At 44.2% G+C, this 22,537-nt stretch overlaps 1 protein-coding gene across 2 annotated transcripts in view; it reads right to left on the bottom strand.

The window, feature by feature from the left end:
* Window positions 1-1,614: 1,614 nt before the first annotated feature.
* The window catches only part of LOC144106403 (uncharacterized), a 563,571-nt gene continuing 542,648 nt past the window's right edge, over window positions 1,615-22,537 (bottom strand). For both annotated transcript variants that reach the window (XM_077639207.1, XM_077639208.1), the window contains one exon: window positions 1,615-1,719. In XM_077639207.1, coding sequence (XP_077495333.1) covers window positions 1,696-1,719 — 24 coding nt within the window. In that variant the 3' untranslated portion in view covers window positions 1,615-1,695. The remainder of the gene's footprint in view (window positions 1,720-22,537) is intronic.

Raw genomic sequence — 22,537 nt, forward strand, 5'->3', positions numbered from 1 at the left:
CGTTTTTGTTTACCTTAGTAAAGCTTTTGACTCTATGTGTCAGGCAAACCTTTTAAATAAGTTAGATCTTTACGACGCTCGTAGATTGTCACGTACACTTTGGCAGTCGTACTTAAATGGCCGAACCCCATGCATTGACATTAATGGCTGCTGTTCTGCTTTCCAATTAGATTGGTGTTCCTGAAGGCAGCATCCCTGGAACGCGTTTATTCAATGTCTACGCAAATGGTATTTTGTCTAGGGACAGTAAAGCCATTTTTCTACGGCATTCGGATCAATCTAGTTTGCTCTTCAGTCAGTGAAATTATGCGTATTTGTTCAGAATGGTCAATATCACTTTGTAGAAATGCAGAATTGGTTCCAAGTAAATAGTTTAAAATAATGCTAAAACTAAGGATGTTTTATTCGCGCCTAGAAACGAACGTGTAGTTCCACGGGCTTTAATTAGGTTTCCACCCCCTGAATATCGTAAATGAACATGAAATATGGCGGTAAAATTTTGAAGCCGGTCGACATGGTAAAGCAATGTTGAAGGACTTGCTGAAAAACTACCCTCTGCTTTAGGCGCCCTTTTTCAAACCCGGCCTATTTTAACATGCTGTTCAATCTTCTAGGTTGTCATTTACTTTAGGTTCTAGAGTACTTATCTCTCGCATGGTTAGAAATTTAGAATTTATTTTTGAACACCATGCATTTCTTCAGCCTACATTTGCTGCTCAAGATTGCCTTTCGGATTTTCGAATAAATTTTTTTTAACACCGCGGTGGCCAAGTGGTTCACCATCCGCCTCGCATGTGGGAGGTGCGGGATTCAATCCCCTGTGCCGCCGGGTACCTAACTGTGATACAATGGGTACAAGCTTTCTCTTGGCCTGTTGCCCGGCTTCCCTGGCCTGGAATGCTTGGAAATGGGTCTTTGACCTCCCCTTGAGAAGACGAAAACACATTGTTCTATGGCACTCTTTGTCCATAGATTATCTTGCGCCATAAATATCCATAATCAAGGTAAATACTTTTTTTATCACATGTGCTTCATCGCCTCTTTCCGGATAGATACAGTGATGTTTATGGCAGTGACACAAATAAATGGACAATTTTTCTTAAAATATGTAGTGTTAATCATAAGACACTAGTACAAGGAACGTATTTAATGATCGTTTCACGTCTCTTCGTCGAAGAAGAGTGACGCTCATGGGGGATCCGGAAGGCGTTAGGAAATGGGATGAGTTGTCTACATTTGTGGCACTGGTTAGAGAGCAAATATTGAAATGGTAACCTTTAAATTAATGAAGGCTTCGGATTGTTCGAGTTGTTAATTATACAAGGCAAAACAGTGCGGGGAGACAGAACATACGAAGAAAAGACACGTAACAAAAGCGCGGAGTTGCAACTGATGTTTTGCTCAGAGAAACTGTCCTCTAAAATGCAGCAGCATACATGCATCTAAGGAGGGTCTCCAGGCATGATGCTATACAAAAGAATTGCTATAGCAGTCACACTGTTATAGAATCATAACCGCCCACTAAAACTGACAGCTGCACCCGGACGTATCTTAACAATCACACATTCAAAGCTTCCGCATAAGTGAAACATTTATTATCAAAGAAAAACAAAACTGCCAAACAACGTCACACCAGCGTCTCGTCTATTTCAAACGAAAAGCAGAAGTACGGCAGTCGAGGCGTGCTGTCGCTCTTCACGTCAGTTCAGGGCCGGTCACCTGCAAAAAAAAAAATCACAGGACGGTTGGGAGTTTGTAACGCCCAGAAATGAAAAAATGGAACTGTTTATTGTAGAGGATACTCTAGTATAAGTATCCGCCTGACATTTCGCAGGTGCTGTGCTTGTACATCGGAGCTACATTTCTTTTATTTTTTATAGGTTGGTGCAGGAAGTTCGATTTGATTGCGGGTGCGGTGGTCGTTTGTAGAAGAGGTGCATTTTCGCCAGTCGGTCATGCGGATTGCTTCCCGCTGGGCATTCTAGTCGGGCCATGGCATTCAAGCAACAATCATTGGTTCTTTTTTCATCGTCTTCCGTCAGCCGAGGTGAGCACCGTGGTGCACTTGAAAATTATCGCGAGAAAACTGAGACTTTAATTTTAAAATTGCAAGAAGACGCGATAAAAAGACGACGGACATACAGGACAAATAATAAGGAGACTTGCATCAAATTTATTTCGTATAAGCAGGAACCTCATACGAGCCTTCAACATAACAAAACAACAAGGTAAACTCATAGATTAAGTGTATGCAATCAAGCGACAAACAAATTAAAAAGTGAATAACAAAGCAAAGTGTGCATTAACACAGAAAGGGAGCGCGGGTGCGTCCATCAAGGATTTCACTCTCTTTTTCTCGATAACAATAAAGATGGGTTGTTGACTCAGTTGTCATCCCTCTTGGCGATGCAGTATGCCTTGAATGCTTCTCTTTCTGTTTTCATTCTTGCCTTCGATAAGAATTATGCTCCTTAAAACAAAGGTGAACAGCTATGCCTGTCACAGCTGTCACAGAGCAGGGGAAGATTGCTGCCCGCACCGATGCGCATAAATCGTTAATGTTCCAGAGTGCTCTCATTAAAACAACGGCTAGTTTGTGCCATACAGGACCGGCCGCACTACAAGGGTATCACATATATCACGCCAGAAATGCATTATGTGCAACGGCACTGATTGTCCTTTTTGCACAAGTTGGCATCCCGTTCTTCATTGCTCAATAAGCGGCACACCTTCTTGAGTTTGCACAGAGATTTCATATGTGAAATTCAAACCTTGTGCCTGTGAGGGCCTGTTAAGGATAATAGTAACAACACCGTCAAGGTCACTGGTCAAAGGATTCATGAAAATTACTAAAAAGTCGTCAACATAGCGCAGCACATGTAGCACTGGGAGTTAAGAAAGCTATTTTGCTAGGCGTCCATCGAAGACGGTCATAAAAATGTCACACAGTACATTCTCGACAGAACAACCGATACAAATACCAATTTTTTACATACAAAATTGACCATCCTGGAAGGTGGCTATGGGACATAGTTAAAACTGCAACAGCTCAAGAAAACGCCCATTAATAATACCTGCTATAGGAAAGAATATTTTTCCCGATCTTCTATGCTTTCCCATATCGTCTTGAACAGACACTCTTGCGGTATTGAATAAAAAATGTTCTTCAACGCTAACGGGAACAGCCGTAGTGGCGGAGGGCAATCCTTTTTCCAGAACATGCACTAGATCCTTTTAGCCGCGGATGAAATAAGGGTCTTGTTCCACGATATGCTCGAGGTGGAGGTTCAGGAGAAAGGGGGCAGGACACCAGACACCACACAATGTTCACCACACTCCAGATATTTCAGGCGCTGTCGCACTGGCCACCTGCTCAGTTTTTTTTTCGTTTGGTTCATTGGCCTAGCCAGGACGACATGCAACTGGAAAAGCTGCACAGAATAACAGTTGTTATACAGTCACTTATTACAATTGGCTTTTATTGCATTTGCCAAACGTGCATGCAGCACGTTTGGCAAATGCACGTTATCAGTGCTCTGCTAGAGAGCGATGGTTTGTGCTCGTTCACATTTTGCATTCTGATTTGTTACAGCAGACTCACATGCACAAAAAGGTGATCTGTTCTCATTGTTTTCAAAACTTGGCAAGAATTTTTGATTGCCTAGGGACCTTGATATAGACTAATATGACGCCACACTGCGGTCAATTCTAGTGGGAGCTTCTGAAACAGTACACTATGAGTGACCACCGCGGAAACCTAGTGGTTTGAGCATTTGCCTTGTATATGTGGGAGGTGCGGGGTTCAATCTCCAGTGCCGCCATATACCTACGGGTTATTTAATGATACAATCTTTCCCCTGGCCAGATGCTCAGCTTCTCTGAGGTAAAATCCTTGGAAAGTGGGTAATTGGCCCGGTGTGCCGTTACAATTTGTCGCCATTAGTAGTTCATAAGTGTTAAAAATTTCAGTCTGGAGTCCTTGTGTCAGAAATAAACAGTAAATTTTGTTGGAATGCATTTATGTTTTCCTGTCCAAAAACAGCTATGGCTGTTAAATTTGGTCTGTGTCTATACGCCAGAATTACGTCCTTTGTGACAGAAATGTCTTCGGTGGTTGTGCCATTGTAACATGTTTTTATTTCTGCTGTCTCAGCATATGTCTGTGGAAAATTCGGCACCACAATGGTGCAATTGAAAAACAGCATATGTTGTATGCTCTCACGGGAATTATAGTAAATAAACAGAAACAGTATGTCTCAAGTGAGTAAGTAAACTAGAGTGTGCCTTCTCTTGTGGATCGACACATTGTCACCTTGTTATTTTGAGTACAGCAGTTGCATGGCATTTCAATAAGAAACACATCATAAACTCAGTTTGTGTGCATCACGAACTAAGCAGAAATGCATCATAGAGTTCATCACAAATTAAAGAGAATCTCCGCAGAAAGAAACACATCACGTCGATAGTCCAGTGTCGTCCTGTGTTCCTTGTTCCTGTGTCTTCGTCTTTTGCGCTGGTTTCCTTCTTCAATCTTAATCAGAACATAGGTGGCCAATTTTAATCAGCAATGCATCAGATGCTCAACTGGAACGTTGTTAAGCATTCACTACGAAGTAACCAGAAATGCATCTTTAAATGCATCATATATGCCTCACAGATGAAAGAGAATGTCGACAAGAGGAAACACATCATGACCTTATCAATATCGGTGGTGAAATTTAATAAGCAGTTCATCAGAAACTCAACACAGAAGTCATCACAAGTGCCTGATGAGTGTGATGTCTGCAGTAATCGACTTTGAATAAGGAACTCATCACAAATTTTTGCAAGGTGGTTGACAGATGAGGGGCAAAGAACGCCCGTCTTTATTTCCAGCTTTCTCACATACCTGCCTGCGGAGATCAGCATCCGACGTGAGCCGCCTTATCACGCCTTATTGCGCATGATTATGTGCGTACAAATTATAATGACACCGCATCCTCCTTTTTGATTTTTCTACAAACGAAGCCTTAAGAAAAGTCTACAAAGAAGAACAGGCGAAATGCAACACACTAAAAATAACACACAGTAACGCGTAGAAGCAAGTTTAGCCGCAGGTGAAGTGATGCCTTAACTTTCCGGCTTTTTTACTGCATAACGGACGACATCAGCCCCAGACGTTCTACTATTGTCTGGTGCAGCTGAAGCAGCAGTAGAAGGGGAGGATGGTAGAGTGGGGAATGAATGTTTCTTTCTGGAAGTTTCCCCTGACACTCTGCTTACTCCTCGGTGCTCTATAGCTTGCAGTGTTCCTAGAAGCTCAGGGATTTTCCTCGAGGGGTCATAGCTCTCCTCTGGTTTTTGACCAATAAAGGATCAATGCACGCCGGTTCCTCCCCAGTTCCAGTCCCGCGTCGGTCCTGACGACGTTGGACCGCGGCTGAGAGGCACGTCTTAAAACCGTCGAACTGACCCGACTGTCTTTGACCCACACTCGATTTCCAGCTCGCAAATGTTTAAGCTGTCTAGCCGCCTGATGGCTGTCGAAGGTGCGCCACTGCTGTTCTCACTGCTTAGTCTCCCCTGACAAAGACTTTTAGGTTTCTCGATTTTGAAGGTTTCAACCGGCTGGGATGCAGCGGTAATATTGAGCGCCAATGTCGATTCTTGAGTAGTTCGGCAGGGTTTTTGCTCAAGGGACCTGGAGTGTTATTGTATGCCGACCGCGCCAAGTATGGATCTGCTTACTTTTCGAGGAATCGTTTGATGGTTTGAACTGCGCGCTTTGTTGCACGGTTAGATAGCGGAAACCTGGGGCTTCACGTAACATGTGTGAATACGTACGCTTTTTGAAATTACTTGAATTCTTGAGACGAAAACTGGCTGCCGTTGTCAGTTGCCAATGTTGCCAGTATGCCACGCCTGGCAAAAAAGCTTCTCCGCTGTAATATAACAGCAGTAGAATTGAACGACTGGTAACAAAGGAACTTCCGGAAAGCGCGAAAAGTAGTCCACGACCACTAGGCATTGCCTCTGATTGAAATAAAACAGGTCCGCTCCTAGTTTCTGCCAGGCAAAAGTAGGCGATAGGCGACTTCAACGCCATCATTGATTCTGCCCTTTGTATCCTCAGTTTAGCGCACTCTAGGCACCTATTCACGTCGCCGAAACCATCTCTGAGCTAATATCCACCCACCATCAAGATTCGGGAGCTCGGGCGCGACATCTTACGATCCCTTGATATTCTTCCTGTAACGCTGCCAGGACTTCAGCGCTCATCCCCTAAGGGATGAATAGGCAGTGATCATACATAAGCACCCCGTCACATTCTATAAGGTGTGTTCTGTGCGGCCGAAAAGGATTCAAGCAAATGTTGACGTTTGCGAAAAGCGGCCATGCATTCCGGCAGTAGAACAGTATCTGCTGGCAAGTAGCATCGCCTTGTTGCGCCAGGCGCACCTTATTTAGATGAGTTCATGACGTTACTTCGCTCTAGGAGCCTTGAATGAAAAACTCATCAGGCAAAAACTGGCCCCACACCGGACTGACTTCCTTACAAGGAGCCCGAGAAAGGGCATCAGCAGTGAAAATTTCTTTTCCAGGAATGTATACAATGGTGAAGGAAAATGTCATAACCCTCATACGAAACCTTTGGATTCTCGGCGGTAACACGTCCATTGTCTATGTTCCTACAAGAGAAACCACCAGTGATCAGTTTCAAACTAGACGTAAAGCCATCTGAAGTAACATTCTGGGCGTCCGGCCACGTAGGTGAGAGCGAGCACTTCTGTTTCAATTTGCGCGTATCTCTGCTCAACTGGCGTCAAGGTACGGGAAAGGAAATGAACAGGCCGTTTCTGTCCGTCTGCCTGCACTTGAAGCAGCACTGCTATGATGCCGCACAAAGATACGTCAGCCGATGAGACCGTGGGAAGCGTCGAATCGAACTTTGCAATACACTTTGCTGACGACGCCAGCTGTTTCAAAGCAGCAAACGCTCGCACCTGTGGTGTGCCCCAAAGCCAATATTTGCTCTTCTAGAGCAGTTATTGGAGTGGCGCCGGTAGTTCAGCTAGGTTTGGAACAAACCTTTCCAAATAATTGGCCATGCCCAGAAACCTGCGCAAGTCCGGTACCGCTGATGGCGCATCGATTTATTTATTACTTCTACATGTGCATATCTCGAAGAGGGCAGACTAGCTGCGCTGCACTGTCTCGGTGTTTGTGGTGTATGGCTTGCATTGTTTTTCATCTGTTGGTTTTCCTCTGTTGTTCTTTGTAGAACTTTTTTCGTTATTGCTTTTTCCTTTCTTGCTATTTTGCCTAATCTGTTAACTGGCTTGTCGGTGTCTGCTCGTGAGTCGCGCCGTTCCCTTGACGCGACATGGTGTCATAAGAGGAATATAGTTCATAGGGGTGATGTCGTGGCGCTCGGCTGACAGCATATTGTGCAATGGACACCCCCGACTCCCCCACGTCAATACTCAGCAGGGCGCGTGCCGCTCTGCCGCGAAACTTCATCTTTGAACGGATCATTGTGTCCAAAATGGATTCAAGAGTTCGACTATTACCGATACGCCTCCGGTCTAAACGAAAGGCCAGAAGAAGTCCAAGTCCGGATGCTATTGTACAGCATGGGCAGACAAGGCATTTGACAGATGAGGGTCATAGAACCCCCGTCTTTATTTCTCACTTCCGTATATACCGGCAAGCGGTGATCAGCTTTCAACTTGCACCGCCTTATAACGGTTGCGCATGACCGCGTGCCCACAAGTCAGAATGACACCACAACCTGTTCGTAGTAACCGGCTCACCGCAGACGACTAGCTTGTTCAAAGAAACTATTCTGTATTCGTAAGGGCAGGTTTTCCGCCTGGCATTTTCCGGACAAAGAATTGCGATACCCTTTTTCACTAGTTTTGAGTGTGATGAAGTGTAGGGTAAAATGCCTTTCTCAGATCGAAGAGCGCATTTCCGGAAACGTGGTCATCGTCAGAAAAAGTGAGAAGCAAGTCTAACATCCGATGCTTTCATGAAGTGGCACCTCATGAGTGGAGCTCAGGTCAGTCTAAGTGTGATGAAAGATATAATGTCACTGGCTGCCGAGTCGACTTTGTCAAGAGGAGTAAGTTTTAAAAGGATAGAAAAAATATCAACATATCTAACACCTTCATAACCCAAGCGTCTGTATTAAGCTTAACAAGTAACACATTTTCCAAAGTAGATAAAATTATTGACATCACACTGGAGCGACGCTCGACTCAATAACAATTACTCAATAACAATAACCGCCATAACTTCACCAGAGTCCTCATAAGCGGCGATGCCTATGATCCAGGTTGACGCCAACGATATCAGCAACCTTATTGCTTCTCTAATACTGTCTTCGTCTGCAGGCTGTGATCATATCAATCGTAAACTACTAAAAAATACATCAAGAACTCCGGCTCAGATACTACAAGTAATCTTTACTCAGTCTTTACAATCCGAGGAAGTTCCCGATGATTGGAAAATTTCCCAAATCATCCCAGTCTCCAAATCCGGTGACCGCAAATTAGCCTCCAACTACCGTCCTATTTCTCTAATCAGTGTGCCATCAAATTTACTCGACCACATTGTATGCACAATCCTAATGACACATCTTGAATCTAACGACTTTTTTTTTCGCACCAGCATGGTTTTAGGAAACACCTTTCATGTGAAACCCCAGCCTGCCGAGTTCATACACGATTTGCTCGAATCCATGGATACCAACCTCCAAATAGATGCTATATTCCTCAATTACTCCAAAGCATTTGATTGGGTCCCGCACAATCATTTAATTCAAAAAGTTACATCACTAGGAATACCCGTCAACCTAATCCGTTGGATCGCATATTTTCTTTCAGGGCGCAAGCAGTTCACTTCTACAAATGATAGCCACTCTCCTCTTTCCAATGTAACATCGGGAGTCCCTCAGGGCGCCGGCCTGTCACCACTACTAGTCCTAATTTACATTAATGACCTCCCTTGCAATATAAAATCGGAATTACGGCTTTCTGCCGATGATTCCGTCATATACAGAGTAATTAGAGACACCAACGATTCATCTTTGATTCAGGACGATCTTGACACACTCTCCTCTTCGTGCGATAAATCCCTCCTCTCCTTAAACATTTACAAATGCATATCCATGTCGTTCACCAAAAAACGCACCGCGAATCTGCATCAATACAATATTGGCTCATTTTTCATTGATCCCGCATTATCCTACAGATATTTTGGCCTTCATTTAACGCCATCTCTATCATGGATAACTCACGTTCAAAACATCAGCGCTGCAGCCTATCGCACACTCGGATACCTGCGACCCCCGGAATGCTGCATCCCCCGACATAAAGAAACTTGCATATATAACATTCATTCGCCCAAAACTAGAATATGCTTCATCCATTTGGCACCCATCACAAGCGTACCTCGCCGCTGACCTTGGAGCCATACAGAATCGCGCCGTCCGATTTATATCATCTTGCTATTCAAGGAAAACCAGTATCACCGCGCTGAAAGACTCCCTGGCCATCCCTTCACTCGAGTCACGCCACATTTTATCTCGCCTCTGTCTTCTTCATCATTTCTACTATCACCCACGCACGAGACACGAAAAGCTGAAACCCCCGCACAGGACGTCTAGCCGCCTAAGCCATGACTATAGCATCGCACGCATCAACTGTCGCACCTCAGCTCTAAAGTCATCATTTCTTCCGGACGCGATAGCACTATGGAATGGCCAGCCAAATACCATCGGATCATGGACTGACCGCCAATCATTCTGGGATAAACTAAACGACCATTTTTCATATTCAATTCGGCAATTTGAACAGCTGATTATTTTTACTTATTTTTACTTTTTTTCTGTGTCATGTCTTTTTCACTATATTTTTCTCTTGTATTAATTGAGTGTTTCATATATATATATATATATATATATATATATATATATATATATATATATATATATATATATATATATATATATATATATATATATATATATATATATATAGTATTCTGTAGGGGTTCCAATGCGCCAGTTTACAAGTGTAAGTACAGTATTACGACAAACGCGACTGTTCGTTTTAAAGGTTTATTGTGCCAACAGTTTCGGGAATGGTATTCCCTTCGTCAGGGCAGGCTTACAATGAAACAGTCTTGTCAATATAAGGACACAAAGCGGGCGAGGATGTATAAACTCCGCCCTCAAAGCAAACTTGAAAGTGAGGGCAAGGGGCCGTATAATGGACCGCGCAGCAGTTCTCACAGGGGCAGTGGCCAAATTAAACACAGAAAAAACACACAGAGCAAAACGGGGAGGTGGAAATAGTAAAGGAGTAGAAAAGACAACGAGTTTGAACAGCGATAGAAAAGGGAAAGGAGCGTTAAAACCGGCTCTCGGCGCACCGGGAGGCCGCAGTCCCCCCCCTTCTCTACGACACTCCCGCAAGACGCCGCCGAGTCCGCGCCGCCGGCCCGTATCAGGTTTCCTGAGACGCTTGCTGGGGACGCGCACGAGAGACACTTGTTGCGCGCCGCAGCGGCAACCTGCAGTGGTGTCGCATGCGTATCTTTGCTTCTTTTCTTCGGTAGGCCCTTCCGTCGGGCTTTGTCTACCAGACATCCTGGCGCCCTTCTTCCCATAAATAAACTAGGCCGTTTCAACTAGAGTCCGGCAGTGCGCTTCCCGTGAAGAAGTGGCAGCCGTGGGGGAAAAAAGACAACAAATATTGAGCGAAGCCCGAGTGCGTAATGAGAAGGCAGAGAGGAATTTGGGAGAGAAAACGAAAAGGAAAAAGAGAAAAAATTAGTAGCACAAGAGAACTTTGAAAGAAGAAAATATTAACACACACAAAAAATAAAAAATAATAAAAAATATATATATGAATAGAATGGGGCGCCAACCAAATACCAAATGGTTAATGAGAATGAATTGGGCGCGGAAGACATAGCACAGAATTCAAGAAATGTATCGCACGGTAGTTAAAAAAAGAAGAAAGAAAATAATAATAATACATGTGTGCGGAAACCGTGAAAGGTTTGCGGCCCGCGGGGCAGCCGCGTGGTCCCAGTAGGCTAGGTGATAGAGTTAGAATATAGGTGTTTATTCCAGATTCCGTGTTCTATCTGGAATAAACACCTATATTCTAACTCTATCACCTAGCCTACTGGGACCACGCGGCTGCCCCGCGGGCCGCAAACCTTTCACGGTTTCCGCACACATGTATTATTATTATTTTCTTTCTTCTTTTTTTAACTACCGTGCGATACATTTCTTGAATTCTGTGCTATGTCTTCCGCGCCCAATTCATTCTCATTAACCATTTGGTATTTGGTTGGCGCCCCATTCTATTCATATATATGTTTTTTATTATTTTTTATTTTTTGTGTGTGTTAATATTTTCTTCTTTCAAAGTTCTCTTGTGCTACTAATTTTTTCTCTTTTTCCTTTTCGTTTTCTCTCCCAAATTCCTCTCTGCCTTCTCATTACGCACTCGGGCTTCGCTCAATATTTGTTGTCTTTTTTCCCCCACGGCTGCCACTTCTTCACGGGAAGCGCACTGCCGGACTCTAGTTGAAACGGCCTAGTTTATTTATGGGAAGAAGGGCGCCAGGATGTCTGGTAGACAAAGCCCGACGGAAGGGCCTACCGAAGAAAAGAAGCAAATATACGCATGCGACACCACTGCAGGTTGCCGCTGCGGCGCGCAACAAGTGTCTCTCGTGCGCGTCCCCAGCAAGCGTCTCAGGAAACCTGATACGGGCCGGCGGCGCGGACTCGGCGGCGTCTTGCGGGAGTGTCGTAGAGAAGGGGGGGACTGCGGCCTCCCGGTGCGCCGAGAGCCGGTTTTAACGCCCCTTTCCCTTTTCTATCGCTGTTCAAACTCGTTGTCTTTTCTACTCCTTTACTATTTCCACCTCCCCGTTTTGCTCTGTGTGTTTTTTCTGTGTTTAATTTGGCCACTGCCCCTGTGAGAGCTGCCGCGCGGTCCATTATACGGCCCCTTGCCCTCACTTTCAAGTTTGCTTTGAGGGCGGAGTTTATACATCCTCGCCCGCTTTGTGTCCTTATATTGACAAGACTGTTTCATTGTAAGCCTGCCCTGACGAAGGGAATACCATTCCCGAAACTGTTGGCACAATAAACCTTTAAAACGAACAGTCGCGTTTGTCGTAATACTGTACTTATATATATATATATATATATATATATATATATATATATATATATATATATATATATATATATATATATATATTGCTAGTGTTTCAAACCCGTGAATTTTACTGTGCATTGTATACGCGTGACAAGATCATTTAACTGTTAGATACTCTTTTTTTTTGTTATTGTTCTCTTTTGTCAATTTATTCTTTTTCTTTTGACCTTGATTTGGCTCCCCCCTTGAGTAATGCCTTCGGGCCGTTAAGGGAAAAAATAAATGGAATGAAATGAAATGAATACACTGCTTTTGTATGTATCTGCGATCTTCATGCTCCACAGCAGTAGGTGACAAGTAACACATTAAATGTTTCAGAAACGAGTGGACACATAGGCACGCACTGTTCTTAAAAAGAATTCCACCTCTGATTTCGGTAAGGTCATGCACAGCTTGAAGTAACTTCTAGCGTGCTACTGAATAGAACGAGTCCTAGACGTCAATCGATATGGCAGAAGTGGCACCTAATGGGATACGGGAGATGAAGTCCACTACGGTCATCTAGGACTGGACTGCAGTGAGATCTCAGAGTTTAAAGGGTCACTGGACCCCCTTGGGTGGAAACTCTTGACTCTCCATTGATGGCCCGGCATGCTGTGAAATGCTTTCGAATGCGTTTTATTTTTCTCAGGACGTTGACCGTGCCTTAGTTTACTTTTGTGCCGCACTTACGGTTGTTTTTCCGTCGAGATCATATGTTAGTGTCTTTGCTGGAGCGGAATGTGGATTACGCTCATGCCAGTGTATGCCTAACGAAAGCTGCATGACAAATAGCCGGAAAAACGAAAAATAGAGGCCAAAAAATTAGGTTTTCGAGTCTCCTCCGGGACGAAGAAGCCCAGAACGCCTGGTTAAAAGCTATAACACGAGCGAACTTTGTTGTGCCACTACACACAACTGTAAGATGTTGGCCACTTCTTCGAAATCTTTGTAAACTACGATGCACACAAATTAAGCATTTTATTAGAAAAAGTGCCTTTAAACCAGGAAGCCTGTAAGAATCGTAAGCAGTGAGTGCAGCCTTTGAAGAGGTAAAAGCCTTTCCATGCTTGAGGCGGTATTCAAACGAAATTTAACTACCCTATGGTTTTTCGAACTTCACTTCAGTGACGCCGATATCGTGTGAGAGGTCTGCCACATCGACGAGCTTACAGGGTACAATACCACTGAACTGCTTTCGCAAAGGCGTAATCTGATCAAAGTTTCCACAATGCTCACGCGATATTTCTAAGCCAAGCCCCTCAAGTGATGACCTCGACTCGAAGCGCATGCGTCGTGAGGCTGCTGTTTTGAAGTATGTGCTTAAATGGTCTCCTGAAGTAATCAGTAGAGCTGGACAAGCGGTTAAGATTATAAACATACACGAATGGACAGAATATGCAGCAAGCAAGAAGTGATGGTGATGATGATGATGGATTTTTATGGCGCAAGGGTACCTGTGGCCAAAGAGAGCCATGGCACAAGGTTTTTTTTTCTACTCAAGGCGGGGTGAAAGACCCATTTGCCAAGCATTTCATCCTAAATAAGTCGACCACTAGCCCAAGGGAAAGCCTGTGCCCTTTGTGTCATCGGTGGGCACCCGGCGACACTGGGAATCGAACCCCGCACCTCCCGCATGCGAGGCGGATGCACAACCACTTGACCACCTCTGCGGTGCAAGCAAGAAGTCTACATTTTGACATGAGATTGAAGGAAATGAATTTCTTATTTTACTGCACATCCTTCAAGAAGCATCATGCATCGAATATTCAGGTGCATTAAACTTGACTCTAACGTGAGATTTTACTTTATAAAACACCATTGAATTAACTGGCACCAGCTGCATTGTTTCAACTGTAGCAAAAGAACAAGAATTCGGGGATGGAGATACTTGTGAGCACTGAAAACAATGCCAAACTCACAGTCAAAAATCCGTCAATGAAGACATCTGCAAGCAGGTTTTTCTGCTTTCTATGTTGCAAATAAGTGGGCTGCGGAAGTCTATACATTTGTCCTTAAATTGAAATTATTTGTCTAAATCATAGTCATGAAATATACGCGTCCCTAATAGAACATTACGCCCGAAGCTGTGGAGATAGAGTGTTTAATTTCTCAATATTGCTGCGCTCCATAAAACTTTTGGTAGAAAAAGGAAGGAAAAGTTTAAAACATGTGTAAATTTATTTGAAACAAAGCGTAAAGAAAAACGGCCATTGCGAATGACGGGAAAGCGCAACGCGACAGTTTCTCACATCAGTGCCTGCAGCAGTTTTATAAAGCCGTTTAAAATAAAGAGAAGGAAACGGGCTTGGGACGATAGGGTCGACTGAAAAGGCATGAGAGAGGCCTTTCCCCAGCAGGTTGGTAAGCAGGCTGAGGTTGATAAATGCGATTTCGTCTATAAGCTTCCACGGGATAATACAAATTGCTTCATGTGCTTCATACGCCATTCACCTCGTTTTGACGATTACTGATGCGCGTCCACTTTCTTCCATATGGGCTGCGAATTATGTGGGAAACAAAAGACTGGCAGATGCTTGGCTGACAGATTGAGCAACGCGAAAATGACGTCAGAATTGGCAGTAGGATCGCTCTCGCCAAGCCTGTGAATGCTTGCCATTACATTCCTGAGTATGAAAAATGCGACTTGCTTTCCGCGTACATATGCCAACAAAAAAAGGAACTGTACCAAGTTTTCGTTGTCCAGTACAGATGTGAGAAGAGCCTGAGCGTGCCGCATGTTCGCTTTTTCAAGAGAGAAACAGTATGTTTAACTAAGCACAGATAGGAGCGACGATATTGGTTCTGGTGGCAGCCACAGCGCTAGCCAAGTAGTTTGCACACCCGCCTCGCATGCGGGAGGCTAGTGGTTCGATACCCACTGCCGGCTGGCATCCACAGGTGATACACTGGGTACAAGCTTTTCCCTAGCATGGTGCTCGGCTTTCCTACAATGACCCGCTTAGAGAATGGCCTCACCGCCAGTAGACCAAATCGCTTGTGCTGGCGCTGTTCCCTGACAGCTGCCCATGCGTATGCAAATTAACCAAAACCATGATTTTGACAGTGCTTTTTCCTTGTGCTGTATATTTTATCTATTCCGACGTCGCATGAGATGCACACAATTGTAAATTAGGCGCAATGTCTGTGGCTTCGCTTTCTTGTCCCGTATTTCGAGCAGTTCTGCTTGCTTCAGAGGAGAAATGCAAGATGCAAATCGGGCTTAGCTACTTGGTGGCCTTTCCATCCCGGAAGCAGCAGTCTCTGCGACTGTCTTTCACCCAGAGGGTGGATTTGCACTGCACCTGCTTGCCACCGGGGGACCTGTGATTCCGAGAGCCACTTTTATACACACTGTTCACAGTAGCCCAACCCGGATACTGAGGGCAGTCTTCAAAACTTCGGGGACATGCCCAGTTTCGCCGAGCTTTTGTAAGGTGCTTCCTGAATAGAGGCTCTTGAGTATGACGTTCCGGTAAAATGCAGTACAGATTTAGAAAACGCGCAGGGAACGTTCCAAAAGTGGTCTTTTTTTTTAGACTTCACATACATAAAAATGTGAATCTCACTAACGGCCATCAGCGGGGGCACAGTTACTGCGTCCCGCAAGCACATAGAGCACTGTTTTCATCGGACTGCACTCATGGAGGTAACCATCGTTTCCAGGCGATTGTGCCACCTCATATTAGGCGTAAAAAATGGGTCAAGCGGTAAATAATGAAAGGCACTGAATTATGCTGCAGGAGATACTCATGCGCGAGCACAGCCTCCGCGTTCCCAGATGAAAAGGTGCATCTTTACTAAGAAACGTCTATTTGCTCTGGGCCATATCGGGAACTTTAATAAAGCATTTATACGGGGTATGGGTACGCCGGATTATTATTGCGAAAGCGTTATATGGTTCTGTTGCGTCAACATATTGTATCGGAAAATTTTGTCCATACAAATATATCGTTCTGCTAAGATAAATGTGCAAAAGTTTGAAGGTGTTGGGTAGTGCGTGAGTAAATCTTGAATCGCAAATTTATGCTGATAAAATAAGAACTGAATAATTAGAATAAATGCTGTGTTTGGAGCAGATTTTGCGTCACTAATTCCATGAAAAACGACGTGAATGCGTGAGAAGGCTTACTTATTCTAAAGAAACTAAAAAGTAAAATGAAAACAAAAAATATTAAATTAAGAGAAAAGATGAGAAACTTTCAATTCATAAAAAATTTAAAACGAAAAATGGAGGCAGCAAGAGAGGAAAGGGAAAGTCTTTCGCATTTTCGCTCTTAATCAGACTTAACTGCAATCCTGTAATATTTTATACCTGTCCTGTCTTTTGGCACTCTTTAACAGAGCGCCGCAGTTTTCAATATTAGAAAAATCGGGCTTCAAAAATAATTCATATCCTGGAATTTCCGGGCATGCATGTAGAAGTAAAATGTAAAAACAAAAACAGGTAAGAAACGAAAAAAAACGAACGAACAGAAAGAAGGCAATTTTCAACGTCACGGTTCGATGATGCATATGGATTTTTATGGCGCAAGGGCAGCTATGGCCAAAGAGCGCCATGTCACAAGGTATTTTTTTCTTTTTCTCAAGGTGGGGTCAGAGACCCATTTCCCAAGCATTTCACCCTAAATAAGCCAAGCACCAGACCAGGGGAAAGCTTGTGCCCATTGTATCACCGGTGGGTACCTGGCGGCACTGGGGATCGAACCCCGCACCTCCCGCATACGAGGCGGATGCTCAACCACTTGGCCACCGCTGCGGTCGTCACGGTTCGAACTGGTCACCTACAGGTGTCGTCCTCAGAGAACGGAGCTTTCGTTAAGGCGCGGCTGCTTGTCTTATTTCCTGAGTTTTTATATTGGTAATCAAAAGAACCCCAAGTCATAAAATCCAAAAATTTTCTTCGGAAAGAGTTATTGTTGGGCTATTTTGTCTGCGAATTTAAACGCTGTAAAAAGGTTTTTCCGGAAAAATACAATTCATGGCCTCTGAAAAAACAATACATGAAACACTGTAAAAAGCCTTGGAGGGGGAGCAGGAGCATGTTTGAGGCGGTCTAGCTACTCTCGTAATGGGATTCAAGTCTTAACGAATTGACTCGTTGACTGACAAAAATACTCCCAAGTCGCCATACATCAATGCCTCTATGTGGGCATGCCAGATACTCTGCTGATACATCAAGCATTACCGGTTTAAATGGCATTTTCAAACAAGATTCTGCTAGATGCTCCGGTACGCAGCTCAAAAATGAGGCATTGCGGTGGAACAGCGGGGTGGACTTTCTTAAGCGTTTCAACAGGTATTTTCCAAAGAAATGTGAGGTTCCGGTATAGTCGGTACTACTTCACGCAAGCAGCAAAGCGAGGAACATGAAGAATCATCAATGATCAGGCGCACTCGAGCAGTATCGTTCATTATATATCTTGCGTTGTTTGTACTGAGCAAATTTCGAAGAAAGGAATGGGAATAATAATGTTTCCATTCTTTTGATATAACATCTTTCTGTCTACAGCATTTTAGTACTGATGTAAATGCTTAGCACAAGAGAAACCACAGGCGACATCGACTTCCCGTAGGTGGGCACGCGGTCGGAAGCTACGAACAAGTCCGGCAATAGTCGCTCTAATATTATTTTCACGACTTCACTTAAGTTAGGCTCCTTTGCATGCCCAATGGAAAAAAAAAACGGTTTATGAGTTCCTTATTAATCAAATGAGATAAGCCGAGCCCGCCTTGCCGGACACATCGGAATATATTATTTTGGCTTTTTCCTACTTTTACCGGACCTCGATGACCACATTGAACATCTGTTCAACTTCTGCAGATTAACGTAGAAGTGGTTGCCACTGAAGTTTAGTGTTTGATTCTTACCGTGTAGAACAGCTACGCCGTTGCTCTCTCGGGTTATTTTGATCCAGTGCTGAGCTTATGATCGCAGCCAGCTGATTCCCCTGTAAATGTGCTTGGACGTGTTGGAGGCTATCACAACGTGCCTCTGATACCGTAGTTCTTAATGCGCATGCAATGTGTAAAACATGGTAAAAGACCTCTCTATGCTACATTTTCTTCATTTTCTCACCGCTGGTTTTCTGGTCGTGGTATCACAGCGCATATACGTATTCCTTGCTACACATGCCGCGGTAACTAAAAATTTCCTGGCACATTGTGTTACTTAGCTTAACACGAGACCAATGCTGGTGGCGACGCTGATAGTTTGCGTCCGACAAAGCCACCTCTAGGAGTAAACATGCCGCGAAGCGTTGAATGAATCAAGCCTTGATTAGTCCATATGCAGTTGTTCAGGAACTAAAGACCTAAAGAATGTCAAAAAATTTTTGCAAGCCAGCTTCTCGGTTCTCTTCTTAATTTCTTCAACATTTCCTCTTTCTTAAACTTTGGCGAGTCAGTTTTGCACTAATGATTCCGCCATCGGTCGATCGAGAAAAATGGCACTCATACGCTGTTGCATGCTGCTTGCACTATTTATTTATTTATTATTTATTCTAATACCCTAAAGGCCCTTTCCAGGCATTACATGGGGGGGGGGGGGGGTGTACAGTTGCATATAAACAATATTCCACACATTGTTCTACAAGCAACACAAATCCTGGACAACAGGCAAAATTGGAAAAAAAAGTACAGAAATTTCGAAGTTGAGCATATGCAGGAATCGAGCCTTCTTAATTAGATTTATTTGTAAAAAACACTAGTTTTTCAACAAAGGCGTCATGATTTAAGGTGAAGACAATATCACCCTGTAGCTTGTTGTAGCGGTGAACGGCAAGAAACTATGGTGAATGACTAATTAGCTGGGTACGTGGTAACACGGGTTCGTTTTTGAGAGCATTATCTAAGCGCCTAGAGATACGGTGGGCGGGTCTAATATAGTATGAAGCGAATGAATAGTGACTGCGATACAATGCGTGAAAGTGTGATAATAGCGCTGGTATTCTTCTCTTTTCGAGTGATGGTAGATTTAGCGATGCTTTGATTGCCGTTACGCTGGACTGACGTGAATAGTTCTTAGTTATAAACCTCGCTGCTTTATTTTGTATTGACTCAAGTTTGTGAATTAAGTACATTTGATGGGGGGGACGGCGAGATCGGCTCGGGTCTGAAAGGATGGGGCACAGGCGGGCGACGCAGGCCAAGAACCCACGGCCAACGACCACGGCTGACACAAGCGCCGAGGCTCCACAACGAGGATAGGGAAGAACTCCACACCTCACACGAAATGCTACGTGACTGCCAGCCGTGAAAGAGACGTGTTGACTGATGGCAGTGAGCTGATTTAATGGCCACTGGCCTAGCGCGAGTGCTCCATACCGCGCCACTGCGAGCTTCGTCTCCTTGGTCACAATATGCTTTCTCTGTGTGCAGTAAGACCAAACCAGGTATCCCGGGCAAGCGCTAAGTAGGGACCATATACTCCTGTTTAATTTCTGTGAAAGTTGGCCTGTGTGATATGAGCTCTAGAACTGTCACCTAAAGACTCGTTTCGGCGGTAAATACGTATTGGTACAGACTTGTTTGTCGCAAAGCATACCAGTTCTAGAAAAGCTGGCTACAGTACATCCAGGGTTTTAAAATTAGGTAGCGTTGCTAACCCACACACTCGCCCTCACTCACATCACTATATTCGCTCCAAAATAACGTACAATACACCGCGGCCAATGGTGGCTCTCACCATGTGTACTTCTTCACTAACATTGAATCGTTAGAGGTCCGTGTTAGGTTTTTTTTCCTTACACAAGTCTTGCTTTTTCTGTCCAAACTCCAAAAGCAGGCTTCGATTTGGTAAACTTATTATGTTGCCAAGGCATGCATTATTAATACTTTTCTGTGCACTTCTATACTATTCATCACCACAGCTATGTACCCTATGTGCCCTAGTGAGTACCCTATACCCTATGTCTTGCCCCACGATGTGATCATTTTCAGATTTCAATGCGTACCATACAAATCACCGGTTCTTTTTGGCAACTAATTCATTTTCCACGCTATCGTTCAATGGGAATGTTTGTGGGAAGACACCCCAGAAAAATGGCTTTCTAAAAATTTCCAGAGGCCTTTCGCTGCCGCTGAAAACTTTAACGACGTGGTGTATGCCTTTATTCACAATTGGGGCACGTAGCTTTGCTTCATTTATTTATTTAGTTTTGTACTCTCAGGGCCTGGGAGCATTAATGACGAGAGTGGGGGTACATAAAAATACAATAATAAGCAGCAACAAAAAGAAACAGGAACAAAAAACAGAAACAGAGGGAAGAAGAAACACGCAGAAATAAGTGCAACACAACAGCAAGAAAATGTCCTTTAGAAGTTCCGGGTTGATAGATTAGAAAGAATGTTCATGCAGATGAGGGAAATATTTAGACAGTAACAAGTATATACAAATTCAGGGAAAAAAGTAACTTTAAGAAATTGGTTATTATCTGTTATAACAGCGATATCATGAAGAATGTAATTCCAGCCAAAACAAGTTCTACGTATGATAAGACAGAAATAGAAAGGAAAAAAACTTGATTTCATTGCATTTATGTTTATTGTTCGGTGATAGTTTGAAGGTACAAAGCACAGCTTGCAAATCGAAAATGAGTGAATCAATGCCTAGGGCTCGAGAGAGACGCCGAGAGAGAGAGAGAAAGACAGAAAGGCAGGGAGGTAAACTAGGCAGCGCAGACGCAGAGTATTCTAAATTAAAAAAAAAAGACGCAGAGTATTCTAATTTTGAGCGTACGAGTGTTTTATAAACCAATAATTTTCATAAACTTGCTGATCGAGATAAATTTCTGTGAGAGAGAAGCATGCGGTTTGCCTTATTGGCGATATTGCAACGGGTGAAATATTGGAGCACAGTCAGCCGGCTTGGTAGTAATTGGTGATGATAATGTTGATGTCGTCACACTTTACGGCACATATCATGGCGGGGTATTGGCCAATGCAGTAGTCAGCGCGCACATACCCACACTTCGTCGTCCTCAATTTCCAACGAGGGTGCAACGCCGATGCCACCGACAGTGCTCGCCATATGCATGTGCCATTATCCCCTTCCTCACGAAAAGAATCGTCCGGATTGTAAACTGAAGCAAGATAAAATTAATGTGAAGAAAGAACCCCGATAAGCGACAGAACATTGGCAGCAAAAGGCCGAGCGCATAAACGCTGCCCTTAACGTGAATAGTAAAGTTTCAGTCTGTTGATATGCACGATAAACAGAGCAGCACGGCGCGAAGAGGAGGGAATGCCTTAAGGAAGCACTTCGTAATCCACGCACTAACTCGACGGAGCGCCCTGTGGGGGCCAAAATAGTGAAGCAAAAGTTTTTCTGAGCGGCTTCTCTGACGAATGGGGCTTCAGATCCAGGCGCGTTCTCCTGTGACGGAGGTTGTAGCGCTCGGCGTCTCAGCTTTTTTGCTGACAAATGCGAAGCCTGGCTAGCCGTCGGGAGTCTTCCACAATCCGCGAAAATTATTCGGCATCCGACACGGAAGCGTCTGTTCCATCCGGTGGGAACTGTATCACATCTAACATGGCCATCTCTTCACGGCCATCAACACAGCGGAAAGGCATGTGACCAGCAATTCAATTCCTGTTCTGCAGTATTGTACACAAACGTGACGTAGGGAAGGACAAGACAGCACAGCAGTTTTAGTGGTCGAAGTTTACGTACATGGAGAGCATATCAGTCAGCGCTTTGTTTACCAGTTCTGTGAGCCCATTCGTCTGGGGAATATAAGCGGTCATCCTTCGGTGAGTGGTGCAACCGAGCTGCTTGGCTTCATGCACTAAATGCTCATTAAATGCACTTCCGCGTCCGTGATAACAGCAGCTGGAGCGTCGTGGCGAAAGCCGATGTTGTTGACAAAGAAGAGCGATTTCAGCAGCAGTGCCTCGTAGGGAGGCCTGTGTTTCGCAATAAGGCGATAAATAATCAGTGGCGACCACAATCTATCCGTGTCACAAGATATGATGTAGGAAACGGGCCTGACAGGTCCATCCAGACTTGTTGAAATGGAGCTTTAGCCGCACTGACAGGTTGGAGGAAGCCGACAGGTTTCAGAGGTGGTATCTTCCTATGCTGGCAGTCACGACAAAATATCACTTACCCTTACACTGTGACCGCAAGGTTGGGCCAGTAGTACTTCTGGCAATAGTCTGATGTGCCGGATGGGACTGTAGCACGCGTAAAACAGTCGGCGTCGTTGTGTTTTTGGCCAGGTTTGTAGATGATAGTAACGTCGAGCTCTTGGAGCCTCAAGGTCCGCTGGGCAAAACAGCCAGAATGGTCCTTGAGGTTTGCTAACGATCAAAGGGAATCATGATCACAC

The sequence above is a fragment of the Amblyomma americanum genome, chromosome 10 (genome assembly GCF_052857255.1).
Source record: "Amblyomma americanum isolate KBUSLIRL-KWMA chromosome 10, ASM5285725v1, whole genome shotgun sequence".
Classification (NCBI taxonomy): domain Eukaryota; kingdom Metazoa; phylum Arthropoda; class Arachnida; order Ixodida; family Ixodidae; genus Amblyomma; species Amblyomma americanum.